This window comes from Mustelus asterias, chromosome 23, assembly GCF_964213995.1.
Source record: "Mustelus asterias chromosome 23, sMusAst1.hap1.1, whole genome shotgun sequence".
NCBI classification, from domain to species: Eukaryota; Metazoa; Chordata; class Chondrichthyes; order Carcharhiniformes; family Triakidae; genus Mustelus; species Mustelus asterias.
Genome location: NC_135823.1, coordinates 36,432,862 through 36,454,207, shown reverse-complemented (window position 1 = coordinate 36,454,207; position 21,346 = coordinate 36,432,862). Strand labels below are relative to the sequence as shown.

General features: G+C 46.1%; 1 protein-coding gene across 1 annotated transcript in view; it reads right to left on the bottom strand.

Annotated features, from left to right (window-relative positions):
* LOC144510376 (voltage-dependent calcium channel gamma-3 subunit-like) overlaps positions 1-19,216 on the bottom strand; it is a 41,151-nt gene extending 21,935 nt beyond the window's left edge. Inside the window, exon 1 of the mRNA XM_078239812.1 lies at positions 19,006-19,216. Within this exon, the coding sequence (XP_078095938.1) occupies positions 19,006-19,216 (211 nt within the window). The remainder of the gene's footprint in view (positions 1-19,005) is intronic.
* Between the last annotated feature and the right edge of the window lie 2,130 nt (positions 19,217-21,346).

The following is a 21,346-nucleotide window of genomic DNA, read 5'->3' as shown; positions in this document are numbered from 1 at the left end:
CAAAATTTGATGCTCAGCCAAAAGAGAATCCCGGCCACGGGCGAGGTTGGAGGTTTTCGGTGAAGGAGGCTACAAAGGGATATAAATAGGTTAAGTGGGTGGGCAAAGATCTGGCAAATGGAGTAAAATATGGACAAATGTGAAATTGTCCATTTTAACAGGAAGAATAAAAAAGAAACATCTCTAAATAGTGAGAGGTTGCAGAACTCAGATGCAGGGGGATCTGGATGTCCTAGTGCACGAATTGCTAAAGGTTATGCAGGTACTGCAAGCAATTAGAAAAGCCACTAGAATGTTATCATCTATTGCAAAGAGAATTGAATACAAAAGTAAGGAGGTTATGCTTTAGTTATACAGGACATTGGTAAGATGACATATGGAGCACTGTGTCCAGTATTGGTTTCCTTATTTAAGGAAATATGTAAATACATAGTTCAGAGAAAGTTTACTGGACTAATACCTGGAATGGGAGAGTTGTCTTAGGAGGAAAGATTGGACAGGCTAGGCTGGTATCCACTGGAATTTAGAAGAGTAAGAGGAGATTTGATTGAAACATGTAAGATCCTGAGAGGTCTTGACAGGGTGGATGTAGAGAGGATGTTTCCTTGTGTGGGAGAATCTAGGGGTCGCTGTTTAAAAATTAAGGGTCACCCATTTAAAATAGAGGTGAGGAGAATGTTTTTCTCTTGGTGGGTAGTGAGTCTTAGAAATTCTCTTCCTCAAAAGGTGCTAGAAGCAGAGTATTTGAATATTTTTATGGCAGAACTGGATGGATTCTTGATAAGCAAGGGGGTGAAAGGTTATTGGGAGTAGGTGGAATGTGGAGTTACGGTTACAATCAGATCAGTCATGATCTTATTGAATGGTGGAGCAGACTTGAGGGGCTGAGTGGCCTACTACTGTTCCTAATTCATATGTTCATATATGGCCCAGCATTGACTCTTTATAAGAGGACAGGACACACAAGGAGGACTATGCAGGTGGTGCAGAAATCCCCTGCGTGCATCTCACTCTATAATCATGCCCCACAGTGACATGCAAGCCACGTTCCTCATCAGTGGAACCGCCACAGATCCTACCTTAGTGAAAACTGGAGTCAAACAAGTCCGTGTCATTGCACCAATCCTCTTCTCCATTTTCTTTACTGCAATATTGCACCTCACCTCCAACAAATTACCCAAAGACCTGGAGATAATCTACAGAACAGCCAGTAAACTGCTCAACCTACTCCACCTTCAATTCAAAACCAAAACCATTCCAACCTCCATCATAGAGCATCAGTATGCAGATGACTTGTGTGTGTGTCCATGTGTGTGTTCATTCAGGAACTGAGCGCCAGATCATTGCCAACATCTTCTCCAAAGGATATGACAAATTGGGCCTTCCACTGAACACCTGGAAAACTAAGGTCTTCATCCACAGCAAAACCTTTTCACCGCGTCAATCAAGATCAACTACAAGATCCTAGAAAACGTGGATCATTTTTCATATTTTGGTAACCTTCTCTGGACAGTGCAGCTGAATGTGTGACTGGGAAAATGATACAGCAAGAGCACTTTAGATTCCGGTTCTCATGGAGGTGATAGCTGAACAAATTGGACCTCAACAAGGTCGGGATCAGTGCTATGGTGGGGAGGTTTGATCATGATGTTGGGGAGTATTTAAACTAACTTGGTAGGGGGAATAGAAACCTGAGCATAGATTCAAAAGCAAGGGTCAAAATATTTGTTTTTTTCAAAGGTTTTTCTTAGAATCTTCTCAAGGGTTACTTTTTGAGTTTCAGGGGTTATTTTTCATTTTCACATGAGAAGTTCCTTTCCACTTTCTTTCCAATTTGGATTCTACATACAATTCCCAATAATAAACTTAAGATCAGATTCATCTCAACTTCCAACTATTTGACACAATAGAACTTAAATTGCAAGGCTATAGAGAAAGAGCATGCTGTAAATCTACAGGAAATGTTTAATATAAGGAATGAGATTCAATGTTGTAATCTAATCAAGGTCTTCAATTGTAATCCAATTGAGCTTCACTGACAACTTAGATGAGTGTCTCCTCACTGTACAGGATAAATAACATCCTTGCAACTCAATTCTGATTTATGACACTTTGTTAGAAGTATCAGTTCCAAGTTATTGAGCAGAATTTAATAAAACAGAACCATGAGATAATGCTCCACAACGTCTCTCCAACCTCCACTGGGGTTCATCTACTTTTCATCTGTTTCACAAAAGCAGGAAATGAAGCCGACATTGTAGTTGAGGACTAGGAATGTGAAATTTGGGGAGGTGATGGTATAGTGGTATTGTGACTAGACTAGTAATAGTGATATTACCCAGGGTAATGCTCTACGTTCGAATCCCACCATGGCAGATGGTGAAATTTGAATTTGATAAAAATCTGGAATTAAAAATCTAATGAAAACCATGAAACGATTGTCATTAAAAAAATCTGGTTTCTTTAGAGAAGAAATCTGTTGACTCTTAAAAATATATTTTGAAATGGCACTTGAAGGGAAATTAGGGATGGGCAATAAATGTTGGCCCAGCCAGGGACATCCGCAACCCGTGATTGAATTTTTAAAAAAATTGGATGGGTTAAACATAGTGAGGGATTAAATATAATGTGCTTAATAAATGACCAGACCAGCTGAAATGTATCTAGGCTAAGAGAAGCAAAGGAAGGAATAGTGAAGGATCTGATTATCATTTTCAATCATGTCTGGCGACAAGCATGATGCCAGAGGACTGGAGGATTGTCACTGCTGGACATTGTTTTAAGGAGGAGGAAGGAACAGACTTGAGTAACTATAATCCTGTCAGCCTAGCATTGGTGGTGGGCAAATTTTAAAAATTATTTATTAGTGTCACAAGTAGGCTTAGATTAACACTGCAATGAAGTTACTGTGAAAATCCCCTAGTCGCCACACTCCGGTGCCTGTTTGGGTACACTGAGGTAGAATTCAGCATGGCCAATTCCCCCAGCCAGCACACCTTTTGGACTGTGGGAGGAAACTGGAGCACCCAGAGGAAATCCACGTAGAGACGGGGAGAACGTGCAGACTCCGCACAGACAGTGACCCAAGTCAGAAATTGAACTCGGGTCCCTGGCGCTGTGAGGCAGCAGTGCTAACCACTGTGCCGCCCTATTGGAAAAAACTCTGAAATACACTATCATCATTTACAAAGGTAGAGATTAATCAAGAGCAATCAACATGGATTTGTTTAGGAAAGCTTGTCCCTGATTAACATGATTGAATATTTTGAGGAGGGAGCAAGGACTGTCAATAAGGGTATTGCACTTGATGTGTATGTATGTATTTCAGCAAGACTTTTGATAAGGACCCACAAGGCAGACTTAGTTGAAGACACATGGGATACAAGGGGAAGTGGCCAAGTTTGATCCAACATTTGCTGAATGGCAGGAATCAAAGTGTAATGGTTGATGGCGTTTTTGCAACTGGAAGGCAGTTTCCAATGGGGTTCTGCAGGGCTTAGTGCTGATTCCCCCCTCCCCTCCTTGCTGTGCAAGGGAATGATTTAGATTTAAATGAAGGGGGATCGATAGGTAACACGGAAGTTGGCCAAATTGTTGATGGTGCAGTAAAAAGCTGCAGACTGTAGGCAGATGTCAACATTAAGCAGGCAAAAAAATGACACATGGATGTCTTTCAAAGGAGCAAGAGGTAATGCATTTGGAGAGGACAAACCATCAAGGGAATATACAGTTACTCACAGAAGTCTAAAGGTAGCAGAACAGGCAGATAAAGTGGTTAAAAAGGCATACAGGATGCGGGGGGCCTTGAGAAGGTGCAGGGGAGATTTATCGAAAAGTTCGACGGTTGAGAGATTTTAGCTACAAGATTAGGTGGAGAAGCTGTGATTGTTCTCCTTGGAGAAAAGGAAAATGAGGGGAGATTTGATAGAGGTGCAAGATAATGACAGTTTTGGATAAGGTAGACAAGGAATATCTGTTCCCATTAGCTGATGATACAAGACATGGGGATATAGGTTTATAATTTTGGGCTAGAGATGCAAGGGGGATGTGAATTTTGCACAGTGAGCAGTAATGACTTGCAACTCACTGCCTATGAGGGTGTGGAAGCAGAAACAATCAATGACTTCTAAAGGAAACTGGACAGGCTCTTGAAGAAAATAGACTTGCAGGGATACGGGGATAGAGTGGGGGAATGGGATTGCTTTATAGACTCGGGGAGGGCCAAATGGCCTCCTGTGCCATATTTGGATAGAGCAAAAATCATTTTCATGGCTGAGACATATAGTATGAGAGCAGAGTGGTTATGTTCGAACTGTTAGAACCAGTCAAATTGCAGCCAGAGAACCGCATACTGCTGCTTGGAAGGATGTGATCGCATTAGCAAAAGTACAGAGATTTATGAGGTTGTTGCTCGGAATGGAGAATTTTAGTGATGAGGAAAGATTGGGTAGGCTGGGGATGCTTTCTTCAAAACATGGGAGGCTGAGGGAAGATTTAGTTGCGATGTATAAAACTGGAATGGTTATGAAGGACCTATTTTGGTTAGCAGATAGGTCAGTAATGGGGTGAGGCTGTAGTCATTTGGAGAACAATTAAAAAGTAGTTGCAGAGAAATTGTTTCACCCATAGGATTGTAGAAATCTGGAACTCACTGCCAGAAAGGGGCAGATTTCCTCATTACATTTAAAAAGTAAATAGACATGTGTTTGAAGTCTCATAGCCTATAACATGAGTTGGATGTAACATCACCATATAACATGAGTTGACCAAGAGTTGAAAAGTGGGATTAGTGGGTAGCACAGTGGTTAGCACTGCTGCCTCACAATGCCAGGGGCCTGGGTTCAATTCCAGCCTCGGGTCACTGTCTGCGCGGAGGTTGCACTTTCTCCCCATGTCTGTGTGGATTTCCTCTGGGTGCTTTGGTTTCCTCCCACAGTCCAAAGGTGTGTGGGTTAGGCCATGCTAAATTGACCCTAGTGTCAGGGGGAGTAGCAGGTAAATGTCTGGGGTTACGAGAATAGGGCTTGGGTGGGATTGTGGTCTGTACAGACTCGATGGGCCGAATGGCCTCTTTCTGTACTGCAGGGATTCTGATTCTATGATTTGGCTGGGTTGCTGTTTTATGGGTAAACACAGAGATGATGGGCCAAATGGCTTCCTTCTGTGCTGTAAATATTCAACGTTTTAATGACTGAATGTTGCAGCACTGACCGTGTGAGAATTTTACTACTATTCCTGGTTTTAACTATTCTTAAAACTGGGTCTCTTTCCCTAATGATGGTTTAATTATCCTTAGATAAAACAAGTGCTGTTTGTCAAATCAGTTCAGAAGCTGAATTTGTGTGTGTGAGTTTACAGATAATTCATTAACTGAACAGCAGCAATTTTTCTGGAAGTGAGTGCTGGATAGAAATATATTTGGATCTAAGAACAACAATAAACATTATATATATCAGTAAATTCAGTTAACTTTTACTGTGGCTAATTGGTGTTTTGCTGAGGTTAATGCAACCTAACCTGCTTGGTTTAGGAACAGGTAACCAACTCGGTTGGTGGAGGATCATTTTCGTCCTGACCATAGTTCAAATCTTTTTCTTGAGGATTGAGAATTTGTATACTTTCAGCAGAGATATTGAGCATTCTTTTACAATCCCGTGCCGTGTTACTGTGCTGTTATGTTTGGGTAATTGATGGTAATTGAGCTGACCAGCAATTCAAACAGACTTTCCTTCCTTCCTGGCTTTTAAAACCTATACTTGATGCCTTCTAATCATTGTTCCCTGATCCAAGCTTTACCAGTCTGGACGTTTATGTGACTCCAGTTCCAAACCATTGTGGTTGATTCTTAATTGCCCTCTGAAGTGGTCTAATAAGCCATTCTGTTGCATCACCATCTACTTACAGTGATGGGCAATAAATACTGGCTTTGCCAATGAGACCAAATTCCAGATTGAATAAAACCCAATTTTTACTCCCCTTACTCCCCTTGTCTCCCCTCCTGACATTGTATCAGCTTGGGCTTCCCATCAAGCCAAAATGTCACAGCAATCCATACGGAAAAGTATGACATGTTTTTAAATTATTTTCCTCTTGGGGGGAAAGGCTAACAGATTTGTCTTTATTGGATGGTCTGCTCCTTTAAACAAAAGTGTTTTCATGAAAGAAGTGACTGTGTGCAGTTGTCTTTGTGGCGAGTCGGGGTCTCGGGCTGCCAGTGATCCATGACCTGGTTTTGTTATACTGGGGAGGAACTGAAGTCATTTAATAAAACCCCAGGCCATATGCAGCACCCAGAGTGTGTGACTCACCAGCTGACAGTGATACTAACCATTCAATAATGATTACATTAATCGACCAATTTCAGTGGCAAATTTAGTTGACTAACCTTGTGACTTCCATTAAAGTAATCTCTTTTGCCAACTGCAATGGAACATTCAATAACAGTTCTTGTCTATGGCCAACGGGCAGATGGAGATCCAGATCTTCCAATACACCAACTGGTCACCAAGAAATAACATCTGAAGGACTCTGTTCACTCAGTTATGGGCTTCTGGTACCAGACAGAGGGGGAGCACTTGCTGGCAAAAGTGGGGTGGTGAGGATCTGAGATTGGTTCAATATTCCTAACCATATACATTGATTTTTGTTTTCAGAATAGAATATAAAAAATCAGGGATGCTTAAAGAGCAGTCAATCCATCAAAGAACATTCCTCTGGTACTTTAACTTTCTTACTCAAACCTCTCTTAACTTTCAGCGAGTTTACAGGTTTTTCCAGACACCTGGAGTGGGACTTTAGACCACAACATTGTTATTAGTGGCAAGAGTCCTTTCATTGTACCAAATGACAGCCAAATAGCTTGTTTATACAATCAATAGACTCAATCTCTGATTCACAGCCACTGGACCCTGTAACATGAGTAGTAGTAACATTGCCTTTAGGTCTTTGATCCGTGATTAGGGATTCTTGTGATGTGAGTCCTTGTACCATCACCTCATGGTATCTGATTTGCAGTAACAACCCAATATAGACGCAATGTAGGAAATTAAAAAACATATAGCAGGGTTGGCAGGGTCTGTTGAGAGAGAAACGGGTTCTGATGAAGGGTTACCAACTTGAAATGTTAACTTTCTCTCCACAAATGCTGCCTGATATGCTGCATGTTTCCAGCTGTTTTTATTTCAGATTTACAGAATTTGGAATATTTGTTACAATAATGACTTCCTGTTCCTTGTGGCCATTGGTTTCTTGACCCATGGCTAATTGGGAAAGCAAGGTGAAAGGTCACAGCCCATCATAAATGTAGCACCACATTTGGAAAGAATGAGATGAAAGGCAAGATAAATCAGGAAGTAGATTTTAGGTGACACCGAGTGCAGGTTTTGAAAGCCTGTAAACCATGGGAAGAAAGGATAACCAAGGGATTTATCAATGTTAATGCAGAAATGTGAATAGAATATCTTGTGATTGAGTAAAGAAGGTATGTCCCAGACTATCTAAAAGAGGGAAAGGCCAATTGAGGATTGTGCTCCTGAAAGAATTGAACCTGTGTTGATTTTTTACCGTGGGTAACACACATCCATTGTCTAGAGTGGGTCATAAGAACATAAGAAATAGGAGCAGGAGTAGGCCATCTGGCCCCTCGAGCCTGCTCCGCCATTCAATAAGATCATGGCTGATCTGAAGTGGATCAATTCCACTTACCCGCCTGATCCCCATAACCCCTAATTCCCTTACCGATCAGGAATCCATCTATCCGTGATTTCAACATATTCAACGAGGTAGCTTCCACCATTTCAGGGGGCAGAGAATTTCAGAGATTCACCACCCTCTGAGAGAAGAAGTTCCTCCTCAACTCTGTCCTAAACTGACCCCCCTTTATTTTGAGGCTGTGCCCTCTAGTTCTAGCTTCCTTTCTAAGTGGAAAGAATCTCTCCACCTCTACCCTATCCAGCCCCTTCATTATCTTATAGGTCTCTATAAGATCCCCCCTCAGCCTTCTAAATTCCAACGAGTACAAACCCAATCTGCTCAGTCTCTCCTCATAATCAACACCCCTCATCTCTGGTATCTTCCTGGTGAACCTTCTCTGCACTCCCTCCAAGGCCAATATATCCTTCCGCAAATAAGGGGACCAATACTGCACACAGTATTCCAGCTGCGGCCTCACCAATGCCCTGTACAGATGCAGCAAGACATCTCTGCTTTTATATTCTATCCCCCTTGTGATATAGGCCAACATCCCATTTGCCTTCTTGATCACCTGTTGCACCTGCAGACTGGGTTTTTGCGTCTCATGCACAAGGACCCCCAGGTCCCTTTGCACAGTAGCATGTTGTAATTTTTTTCCATTTAGATAATAATCCAATTTGCTATTATTTCCTCCAAAGTGAATAACCTCACATTTGTCAATGTTATACTCCATCTGCCAGATCCTCGCCCACTCACTCAGCCTGTCCAAATCTCTCTGCAGACCTTCTACGCCCTCCACACTATTCACTTTTCCACTTATCTTTGTGTCGTCTGCAAACTTTGTTATCCTACACTCAGTCCCCTCCTCCAGATCGTCTATATAAATGGTAAATAGTTGAGGCCCCAGTACCGATCCCTGCAGCACGCCACTCGTTACCATCTGCCAACCAGAAAAGCACCCATTTATTCCGACTCTCTGCTTCCTGTCAGATCGCCAATCCCCAATCCACGCTAACACCCTACCCCCAACTCCGTGTGACCCAATCTTCTTCAGCAACCTTTTGTGAGGCACCTTATCAAACGCCTTTTGGAAATCCAAAAACACCGCATCCACCGGTTCCCCTCCGTCAACCGCACTAGTCACATCTTCATAAAAATCCAACAAGTTCGTCAAGCATGACTTTCCCCTCATGATTCCATGCTGCGTCTGCTTAATCGAACCATTCTTATCCAGATGGCCTGCTATTTCTTCTTCAATGATGGATTCCAGCATTTTCCCAACTACAGACGTTAAGCTAACCAGCCTGTAGTTACCCGCCTTTTGTCTATTTCCTTTTTTAAACAGCGGCGTAACATTAGCCGTTTTCCAATCCGCCGGCACTACCCCAGAATCCAACAAATTTTGATAAATAACCACTAAACCATCTGCTATTACCTCTGACATTTCTTTCAGTACCCTGGGATGCATTCCATCCGGGCCCGGGGACTTGTCCACCTTCAGTCCCATTAGTCTACCAAGCACTGCTTCCCTGGTAACATTAATTGTATTGAGTACCTCTCCTCCTACCAACCCTCTATCGTTAATATTCGGTAAACTATTTGTGTCCTCCACCGTGAAGACCGACACAAAAAACGTATTTAAAGTTTCAGCCATTTCCTCATTTCCCACTATTAAATCCCCCCTCTCGTCCTCCAAGGGTCCAACATTCACTCTTGCCACTCTATTCCTCTTTATATATTTGTAAAAGCTTTTACTATCATTTTTTATATTTAGAGCTAGCCTAGCTTCATAACCTATCTTTCCTTTCTTTATCGCTTTCTTAGTCGTTCTTTGTTGTTTCTTAAAGTTTTCCCAATCTTCTGATTCTCCACTATTTTTGGCCACTCTGTACGCATCGGTCTTTAATTTAATACTCTCCTTAATTTCCTTCGTTATCCACGTCTGGTTATCCCTTTTCTTACAACCCTTCTTTATCACCGGAATATATTGTTGCTGAGTACTGAAAAGGATCTCCTTAAAAATCCTCCACTGTTCCTCAGTCTGCTCTCCCAGTCCACCTTAGCCAATTCAGCCCTCATCCTATCGTACTTCCCTCTGTTCAAACAGAGGACAGTGGTATGGGACCCTATTTTCTCCTCTTCCATTTGTACCAGAAATTCGACCATATTGTGATCACTTGACCCAAGAGGGTCCTTCACAAGAACATCCTTAATTCTACCTACCTCGTTACACATTACCAGATCTAAGATAACTCGTCAATGGGGTCAATGGGGTATTGGGGTGAAGCAGAGTTCCAGCATGGGATGGATCTGTACATGAGGATGCATCAGTTCTTGTATTACTGACCGCTGCAATAGCTTTTGGTAAGTGTTATTGCTTCTGTAGCAAATGCTCTGGCTGTACTTTTATCAACAACATTTTTTATGACATAATAAATGGAATACTTTATGTTTTAAAACAATCAAATAAGTAGACCACATGCAAAGCTGTTTTATAAACTCACCCAAGATCAAAAATGTCATAGTTCACATGGATCCATTTGTGACCCAACTTGATACAACTTGTTTTCACAATGATGTGGCACAGTAACACCAACAGCTGCTGTGTTCTGCTCACCTCATTGGCAATGACATTAGTCTGGAAGTGTTACAATTATGACTGCACGTAACTTTAAGTAATTTTATTGAGTTCAATCATGTTATTTCTTGCAGAGATGTTTGACAAAATGTCTCCTTTTTACAGAATATAAAGACAAAAACTCCAAATTCTTCCTCCACTCCAATATCATCCTCATTTCCTTCACCAGTTGCCTTTCTGTTGGGATTACTGAGCCCAGTTGCCAAATAACTTGTGTGTGATACGAGTGATGTGAATTGTGTGGGTTCAATCTCTGTACTGGCTGTGATAGTTCCTGGAGGTTGCCTTTTTACCTGGTCTCATTCTTGGTATGGAGTGAATCAATGGGGGATTGGGGTGAAGCAGAATGAGTTGGGCCATCTAATAGGGAGATTGCTCTATGACATTCTATTTTGAACTATAGCAATGCACAGACTGGAAGAGATACTGAGGAATAATTAGAGTGACTCTCACCAGGGACAGGACTCAGAGACCAGCATGGGATGGGTATATAACTGCTATTTAACTTGAAGCTATATAACCTCTTGTCTCTAACAGAGAGAGAATCCTATTGTCCCTTGTGGATTATGACTAATTATCTCGTTGCCTTTTGGACTTGATATTTTGATTATCCTAACAGCTTGGGAAATATTCAGGTTTGCATAATATTCAATTCCCGCTGTTTATAATAACCTTAACTGGAACTAAAAATTACATCCAACTATTTAACAAATTTTCTGTAACTTGGAGCCTGGCTCTGTATTGAAGATCTCCTTTGTTCATTTAGGTTTGGAGCAGATGTTTCCACTTGTGACTTAGGTCAGAGGTAGGGACCAGTGAGAATTCAGGAGAAACTTATTTGTCCAGATAGTGGTGAGTGTATGCTCCCCCAGGCTGCAGGTGAAGTGACCAGCATAGGTACTTTTAAGAGAAAGCTAGATAAGTGTACAAAGAATAAAAAGGAATAGAAGGTGGAGGTTCATGTGGAGCATGAACATTGACGTGGACCATTTGGATGAACAGTGCTTCTGTGCTGTATGTTCTATATAATATTCTATTCTTTGTCATCTTAATAGCGAGCGTGAATGTATTCTTTCAAATGATGGACTTGCCAATCAGTGGAAATAGTTGTGATATGGGAAATACGGAAAACCATCATAGTTTTGAGCACCCGTCAGCTCCCATCTTAATGTATAGTTCTTGATGATTAAAAAAGGCAACTTCTCTGATCTCTCCTCACCAGTAAAACTCTCGCCCCTGGGATCAGCAAGATTATTCTACACTCACTCTGTAGTCTTATAAAGTAGACTCGGAACTGGACACAATGTTCTAACCAATAATTTGTCAAGAATTAGTATTAATACCTCTCAAGGCACTGGGATTTCTTTACTGCCGTTTTATCGACATAGCAACGTAGCTTATGTAGCCACAAAGTGACCAGAATTCGCAGGAGGACATGGTGAGAACAGGAACATATGAACAGGAGGAGGCCATTCAGTCACTTGTGCCCATTCTGCGGTTTGGTCAGATCAAGGCTGTTGTGGATCATCATTTCATCTGTTTCTTGATTCCAAAAGCAGCTCATGAACTTGGATCTCACCAACAACCTGTCTTGGTTCCTCCAAGCTGACACTATAGTTAAGAAAGCCCAACAACGCCTCTACTTTCTCAGGAGGTTAAGGAAATACGACATGTCTGCTCTAACTCTCACCAATTTTTACAGATGCACCGTAGAAAGCATCCTTTCTGGATGCATCACAGCTTGGTGTGGCACCTGCTCTGACCGAGACCGCAAGGGTTGTGAACGTAGCCCAATTCATCACGCAAACCAGCCTCCCATTCATTGACTCCATCTACAAATCCCGCTGCCTCGGAAAAACAGCCAGCATAATCAAGGACCCCATGCACCCCGGGAATATACTCTCTTCCACTTTCTTCCGTCGAGAAAACGATACTAAAGTCTGAGATCACATACCAATCGAGAACAGCTTCTTCCCGGCTGACATCAGACTTTTAAATGGACCTACCAGATATTAAGCTGATCATTCTCTACACCCTAGCAATAACTGTAACACTATATTCTGCACCCTCTCCTTTCCTTCTCCCCTGTGTACTCTATGAATGGTATGTTTTATCTGTATAGCGCGCAAGAAACAATACTTTTCACTGTATCCCAATACATGTGACAATAATAAATCAAACCAAAAGAGAAAATGCTGGAAAATCTCAGCAGGTCTGGCAGCATCTGTAACGAGAGAAAAGAGCCGATGTTTCGAGTCCAGACGACCCTTTGTCAAAGCTAAAAGGCATAGAAAGTAGGAGATATTTATACTGCAGGGGGAGGGAATGAAAGATGAGTCATAGCCATAGAAACCAATGCTAATGGCAGTCCGCAGAGAGAATAAAGGGTGTGAATAGCCAAACGGCAGAGAAGCAGTAAGCTGTGACAGATGGAGATGTTCGGCGGAGGAAGGGGGGAGCGGGGGGCGGGGAGGGGGGGGGCGTTGTGTACGTGTGGAATGGGACAGAGGTAGAAAAGGGAAGGGGGATGAAGTAGGGGGGGGGAAGAAAAATGAAGAAAGACAATAAAGAAATAAAAGGTAGAGAACAGTAAAAAATTAAATAAAATAGAATGAAAACAAAGGGGTTGAGGTGGGGTAGAGCTAATCATCTGAAGTTGAATTCGATGTTGAGACCGGAAGGCTGTTACGTGCCGAGCCGGAAGATGAGATGCTGTTCCTCCAGCTTGCGTTGAGCTTCACTGGAACATTGCAGCGAGCCAAGGACAGACACGTGGGCATGGGAGCAGGATCATGTGTTAAAATAGCAAGCGACGGAAAGGTCAGGGTCCTGATTGCGCACAGACCAAAGGTGCTCAGCAAAGCGATCACCCAGTCTACATTTGGTCTCTCCGATATAGAGGAGACCACATTGGGAGCAGCGAATGCAATAGACCAAATTGAAAGAGGTGCAAGTGAAACACTGCTTAACCTGGAATGAATGTTTTGGACCTTGGATGGTGAGCATGGAAGACATAAAGGGACAGGCGTTACACCTTCCGCGATTGCATGGGAAGGTGCCATGAGTAACAGGAGAGGTGTGGGGTATAGTGGAGGAGTGGACTAGGTTATCCCGAAGGGAACGGTCTCTGCGGAATGCTGACAGAGGGAGTGAAGGGAAGATGTGTTTGGTGGTGGCATCACGCTGGAGTTGTGAAAATGGCGGAGGATTATGCTTTGCAAGCAGAGGCTGGTGGGGTGAAATGTGAGAACAAGGGGGACTCTAACCTTGTTCTGGGTGGGAGGGGAGGGGGTGAGGGTCATGGCGCGGGAGATTCCAGCATCCGCAGTAATTTGCTTTTATCAAGGGAGGGCAACCTCTCTCGGGCTTCTAAAGGTTCTTCTGCAAAAGGCTGTTTGAAGATAGAGTCCTTGGAGATGATCTTTTGCTCTTCAATTATTCCCAAAGGTACCTGAGTGGTTGTGCTGGAAGTGCAAAGATCAGACCCTTGCATATGGCGATGAATTTGAGAAGCTATGGTTGAGTTTGAGAAATGGAGATATACACTAAAATTATATCCTTGGGACTGCTGATATATTCTCAACATTGTTCCATTTATCAAACTTGGTGCACCTTTTCTCAACAATCACACTCCTTTCTCACCAATGTTTCTGTAGCTTTCCAAAGGATTGCACTAGAACCAGTAAAAGGGCAGGAAAGATATTGGAAAAGGTCAATAATTCTAACAAGTCTGTCACTTCTTCAGAGATTGGGCCCAAACGATTCAGTTCTTTGTTTCCTCAATCTCTCCTCTGTCCAGAAATACATTCCAGTGTCTCTTGAAACTGCCTCAATGCACTACCAAAGCCCTGACTGCCCTTTGATTCAGCTGAGCACACAGGTTACTCTCTGACAGATCTGTTAACGTATTGATGAGGGTGCTTGTAGATGGAAATTGAGTTTCAATTAGTATCAACAGCCAGGCTCAGAATGCTGTATTTCTGCTGCCCAGCAGGACTGGAATAATATACCAACTAATAAGATCCCCACTGCCCCACTAGATAAAGGGCCTTCTACAAGCACTGGCCTTGGGAAATACAGAGGGGAATCTGCATTTTGTCTCAAACAGTACTGACTTGTTTCTGGAAACACTCAGTTAAACAAACACCAGACTTTAGGTGTCAGCTGTGTTTCAGTGGGTAGTACTCTCACCTCTTAGTCAGAAGGTTGTGGGTTCAAGTGCCACCCCAGAGACCTGAGCACAAAATCAAGGCTGACGTACTCAGTGCAGCACTGAGGGAGTACTGCACAGTCGGAGTATCACCAGATGAGGCATTAAAATGAGGCCCCCACCTGCCCTCTCAGGTGGGTACAGAAGAAGATCCCTCAAGCACTATTCAAACAATAGCAGGGGGGTTCTCCTCAGTGGCCTGGCCAAGATTTATCCCTTACTCAACAACCAACCAGGAAATTATGCTCAACCAATGTAACACACCAGCTTGGCCCCAGCTGGCGCACTATGTCCAGTTCTGGGCACCATTCTTTAGAAAAGATGTGAAGGTTTTGGAGATGGTGCAGAGAGATTTACTAGAATGGATCCAGGGATTAAGGATTTCATTTATGTGAATAGACTGGAGAAGCTGAGGTTGTTCTACTGAGTGGAGAAAGCTAAGAAGGGATTTGGTAGGTGTTTAAGACAATGAAGAGTTAAAATAGAGTAAATAAAGTGAAACTGAACTGATTCCAATCAGTGAAGAGTTGAAAACCAGATTTAAGTGACTGACAAAAGGTGATGACCTGAAGAAACGCATTTTATCCAATAAATAATTTGGATTTGGAATACACTGCCTAATAAGGTAGAGGATGCAAAATCTATTGGTGCTTTCTAAAAGCTAAATGCTTGACAGAGAAACATTTGCAGGGATATGGGGAAAGAGGATAGAGTGGGACCACTAGATTGCAGTCTAAAAGAGCTGATACAAACTCAAAAGCAACTACAATTTTAACATAGTAAAATGTCCCATAGCACTTAACAGGAGCATTATCAAACAAAAGTTAACACTGAGACATATAAGGATATACTGAGGTAGATTATAAGGAACATCTTAAAGGAGAGAAGTATGAGGGAGAGAGTTCCAGAATTTAAAGGCACAGCCACCAGTGATGGAGCAACTAACACTGGGGTGCTGAAGAGGCCAGAATTAGAAGAGTGCAGATACTTCAAAGGATTTTAAAGCTGGAGAAGATGTCAGAGATGGGTATGGGTAAGGTCATGAGAGATTTTGGAACAAGGATGAGAATTTTAATATTGAGGGATTGCTTCCGTGCGAATTGATGTAGGACAGTGAGCGTGGGGTGGGGAGGGATGGGGGAAAACAAGACAGGAGTTAGTTTGGAATTGTCAAAAATAGAGGTAACACGCGTTTGTTTGATTTGACTTGATTTATTATTGTCACGTGTATTGGTATACAGTGAAAAAAGTATTGTTTCTTCCCCGCTATACAGACAAAGCATATCGTTCATAGAGAAGGAAATGAGAGAGTGCAGAATGTAGTGTTACAGTCATAGCTAGGGTGGAGAGAAAGATCAATTTAATGCAAGGCAGGTCCATTCAAAAATCTGACAGCAGCAGGGAAGAAGCTGTTCTTGAGTCAGTTGGTACGTGACCTCAGACTTTTGTATCTTTTTCCCGATGGAAGAAGGTGGAAGAGAGAATGTCCGGGTGCGTGGGGTCCTTAATTGTGCTGGCTGCTTTGCCGAGGCAGCGGCAAGTGTAGACAGAGTCAATTGATGGGAGGCTGGTTTGCGTGATAGATTGGTCAGCAGATGAGCTGAGGTAGGGGCAGATTTGAGGAATGTTATGGGGGTGCAAATAAATGGTCTCAGTGATGGTGTTGATGTGTGCTCAGAAGCTCATCTCTGGTTCAAATATGACAGCAGCAAATATCCACATCAAATATGACACCAATGTTGCAAACAGTCTGGTTCAGCCTCAGGCAGTTGTCAGGGAGAAGGACAGAGTTGGAGGCTAGGGAAAAGGGGATCGTGCGGATGGAAGAGAATGCGTTTCAGTCTTCCCAATATTTAGTTGGAGAAAATTTCTGCTCATCCAGTAGGATGTCAGACAAACTGTCTGACAGTTTAGAGATAGTGGAGAAGAGTTGAGAGAAGTTGCGGTGAGACAGAGCTGGGTGTCATCAGTGTAATTTGGAAACTGACACTATATTTTTGGATGATTTCAGTGAGGGGCAGTGTGAGATGAAAAATAGAATAGGAAATAACTGTGAACCGAATGGCCTTGATTTGTACTATGCTAGATAGTACTATGCTGATAAAAACAGATTAACTGGTTATTTTCACATTGCTGTTTGTGGAAGTTTTATGTGTGTAAATTGGCTTCTGCATTTCCTACATTACAATAGTTAATTTGCTTTGGGGATGTTTTGAGGTGGTGAAAGGCAGTTTCAGTCTTTGATTCAATGTGTTATCTCAGGTTGGCTGAAGGTAGCTTTCACAGGTCAGTGTAACATTGCCTTGTATACTGAAGGTCACTTTTTTCATGAAAACCTGTTTAATAAAGAACATGTTATTTTAACAGGGAAGAGAAACATTCTATCATGTTTCTCACAGCAACTTCATTTTCAAGTGACACATTTCAAGATGATTTACTTCACAAAAGCATAGACTGGAAAAAAACTTACCAAATTTTTTTTCTTAAAAGGTGGGAATTCTTTTGCATGTAACTTCTCTGATTACAAACTGGTTATTGTCTCCTGTACTGCTTACTTCCTCTATAGTCATGTTAAACCATTGAGCCTGTTTTGTTCTGTCTGCTGCATCCTGACCTTAAACAATGAGAAAATCTCTTGTGCTTTACGTGTTTTTTATTTACCAAGATAGTCACAAAGATCATAGAGCTGCAGTGAGTGGGAGATTCCAGTAACAATAACATAAGCTGAGCCATTGAACCAGGGCAACCAGCACCTAGGGGATAGCCAGGGTAACCAGGGCAACTGGTATCTCAGCTACACCAGGGTAACCAGGGCAACTGGCATCTCAGCTACAGTCAGGGTTACCAGGCTAACTGGCATCTCAGCTACAGCCAGGGTTACCAGGGCAACTGGTATCTCAGCTACAGCCAGGGTTAGCAGGGCAACTGGCAACTCAGCTACACCAGGGTTACCAGGGCAACTGGCACCTCAGCTATAACCAGGGTTACGAGGCTAACTGGCATCTCAGCTACAGCCAGGGTTACCAGGGCAACTGGTATCTCAGCTACAGCCAGGGTTACCAGGGCAACTGGCATCTCCGCAACAGCCAAGGTAAGCAGGGCAGGTGGCACAGTGGTTCCCATTGCTGCCTCATAGCACCAGGGACCTGGGTTTGATTCCAGCCTTACATGACTATGTGGAATTATGCACGTTCTCCCCGTGTCTGTGTGGGTTTCCTCCGGGTGCTCTGGTTTCCTCCCACACTCCAAAGATCTGTAGGTTAGGTGGTTTGGCCATGATACAGGCCTGGATAAGGTGCTCTTTTGGAGAGTCAATGCAGACTCGATGGGTCGAATGGCCTCCTTCTGTACTGTAGGGATTTTATAGCCTTCAGTTTATAGCCAGGGTAACCCACACTATCCCTATAGTATATCCTGTATATGTAGGGATAAAGAGGTCGTGTAGGGTTTGCTGTGTTCTGTCGGAATTCCTACCTTTGAGTGTGTGGGTTACGGGTTTTGCAGGATTGCGGTGTGTGTGGTGGAGTTGAGCTGGCCGCTGTAACAGGGTAAAAAGCTCCATTGTAACATTAAATCCTCAGAGTAAATACCCCGTTATTAAAGGGGTATTTAAGCAGCAGTGCACGCAGCTCTCACAATCTTTCCGCACAGAATGGCATCAGGATGTTATCTTCGATTTTCGGTTCTTTGTGAAATGATGAAGTTATTTAAATTGAAGAATGACCTTCCATTCAATTAGTCCGGGGGAGACGGGGCAGCTCCCAAACTCAGTCCCAGCCATTCTCACAACTGACTCCCTCCCTTTCTGCCTTTATCTGTGCTCCAGGGTTTGTCTTTATTCCTCTCTCCCCATCTCTCCCTCTCTCCCCATCTCTCCCTCCCCCCTTTTCTCTCTATCTTTCTCTCTCCCCCTCTCAATTTCTATCTCCCTCCCCCCTACTCGCCCTCTCTCTCTCTCTCTATCCCCCCTCTCTCGTTCCCCCCCCCCTCTCTCTCTATCCCCCCCCTCTCTCTCTATCCCCCCCTCTCTCTCTCCCCCCTCTCTCCATCTCTCTTCGCTCCGGCTCTGTGCGCCCCAGGGCCAGCACTCACTCTCCGGGAGGATGTGAGAGATGTCCCCGGGCTGGGAGCTCTGCTCCTGCCGCCCCAGCTTCGACGTGACTCTGTAACAGTTGGATGGGTGGTGCCGCCCGGAGCGCAACTCTGCATCAGCTGGGCTGTGAACCGAGGGGGAGAGCCGGGGGAAAGAGCAAGGAATGGGATAGGGGATGAGGAGTTGGGGCATTGGATTAGGAAAGGTTTGGATTGGGGATTGTGTCAATGTGAGAGATCAGATACCAGAGGCGGGAGTGGGGATGAGAAAGGAGATAACTGGGAATGGGGAGATAACTGGGAATGGCACAGGGGATGAGGAGCTGGGACGGGGATTTGGGATTGGGAGAGTGGGGATAATTTGGCCAAATACCTTCCAGACAACAAGTCCTCCAGAGTCCGGAGTGGGTCATTACTTCCTCGTTTTTTCTGACCGTATCGTTGTCGTTGTTAGACTTGCTCCTGCAGACTCCCCGGGAGTACAGCCAGTAATCGGTGCCCACCGCGATGGTCATCAGGCTGAAGGCGGCGAAAGCTCCCACTGTGGTCAGCAGCATCTGCATCCCGCGGTCACACACCCCCATCATGGTGAAAACCTCTCTGCCCGACCCCGGGGCATCGCTGCCCCCGCCCCCGGCTCCCTAACTCCGGCTGGGCTGCATCGCCCTCAGTCCGCCCGCTCAGGCTGGGCTCCGGGAAGCCGGTACCAGTCCGCACATCAGCCGCTCTGGAGGAGGAGAGCGGGGGGGGGGGGGGGGGGAGCTGTCAGCCTCCTCTCGTCACTACCGCCTCCACTACGTGTCTCCCTCCCTCCCTCCTCCCGGGTCAGCCGGGGTCACTAAATGCTCAACAGCCGCTTCAGACTGAGCAGCTCCCCCCCAGTGCTGGGGCACAGCAAGATCCCCAGTCCCGTCCGCCCCCCTCCCTGGCCGCTCCATGGGGTTGGAGTCTCTGCCCCCCCCCTCTCTTTAATCATCTTGACCCCCCCCCCCCCCCATCAGCTCAGTGAGATGGGGGGGGGGGGGGGGGCTCCGATCAATAAGAGAAATCCACTCCCACAGACAGAGCTCAGGAATCTCAGATCCCGGGGAAAGTGTGAAAGCTGCAGAGATGTTCACTCAGACAGAAAGAGCTGAAAACTCCCCCAAATTCCCGCACTTTCCTCCCTGCAAACCCCCTCAGCCACGCAATTCTCCCCCGCAGCCCTCTCCCCCGTTACCCTCTCCCCGCAGCCCTCTCCCCGCAACCCTCCCCCCGCAACCCTCTCCCCGCATCCCTCCCCCCCGCAGCCCTCTCCCCCGTAACCCTCTCCCCCGCAGCCCTCTCCCCGCAACCCTCCCCCCGCAACCCTCTCCCCCGCAACCCTCTCCCCCGTAACCCTCTCCCCCGTAACCCTCTCCCCCGTAACCCTCTCCCCCGCAACCCTCTCCCCCGCAACCCTCTCCCCCGCAATCCTCCCCCCACAATACTTGCCCCCTCCCCCGCAATCCTTCCCCCCTCCCCCGCAATCCTTCCCCCCTCCCCCGCAATCCTTCCCCCCTCCCCCGCAATCCTCCCCCTCCCCCCGCAATCCTCCCCCTCCCCCGCAATCCTCCCCCTCCCCCCACAATCCTCCCCGCTCCCCCCACAATCCATCCCCGCAATCCTTCCCCCCCCTTTCCCCGCAATCCTTCCCCCCCCTTCCCCGCAATCCTTCCCCCCCCCCTTCCCCGCAATCCTTCCCCCCCCCCTTCCCCGCAATCCTTCCGCCCCCCCTTCCCCGCAATCCTTCCCCCTCCCCCCGCCATCCATCGCCCCTCCCCCCGCCATCCATCGCCCCTCCCCCCGCCATCCATCCCCCCTCCCCCCCGCCATCCATCGCCCCTCCCCCTGCCATCCATCCCCCCTCCCCACACCATCCATCCCCCCTCCCCCGCCATCCATCCCCCCTCCCCCGCCATCCATCCCCCCTCCCCCCGCAATCCTCCCCGCTCCCCCCACAATCCATCCCCGCAATTCTTCCTCCTTCCCCCCTTCCCTGCAATCCTTCCCCCTTCCCCGCAATCCTTCCCCCCCTTCCCCGCAATCCTTCCCCCCGTTCTCGGCAATCCATTCCCCCTCGCCCCTGCCATCCATCCCCCTCCCCCCGCCATCCATCGCCCCTCCCCCCGCCATCCATCGCCCCTCCCCCCGCCATCCATCGCCCCTCCCCCCGCCATCCATCGCCCCTCCCCCGCCATCCATCGCCCCTCCCCCTGCCATCCATCGCCCCTCCCCCTCGCCATCCATCCCCCCTCCCCCCGCCTTCCATCCCCCCTCCCCCGCCATCCATCGCCCCTCCCCCCGCCATCCATCCCCCCTCCCCCCCGCCATCCATCGCCCCACCCCCCCACCATCCATCCCCCCTCCCCCCCGCCATCCATCCCCCCTCCCCATGCCATCCATCCCCCCTCCCCCGCCATCCATCCCCTCTCCCCCGCCATCCATCCCCCCTCCCCACGCCATCCATCCCCCCTCCCGCCTCCATCCATCCCCCTCCCCGCCATCCATCCCCCCTCCCCCCGCCATTCATCCCCCCTCCCCGCCATCCATCCCCCTCCCCCCTCAATCCTCCCCCGCCCCCCCCCGCAATACTCCCCCGTCCCCCCGCAATCCTCCCCCAAACAATCCTCCCCCCACACCCCCCCGGCAATCCTCCCCCCGCCCCCCCCCCCCCGCAATCCTCCCCTCGCCCC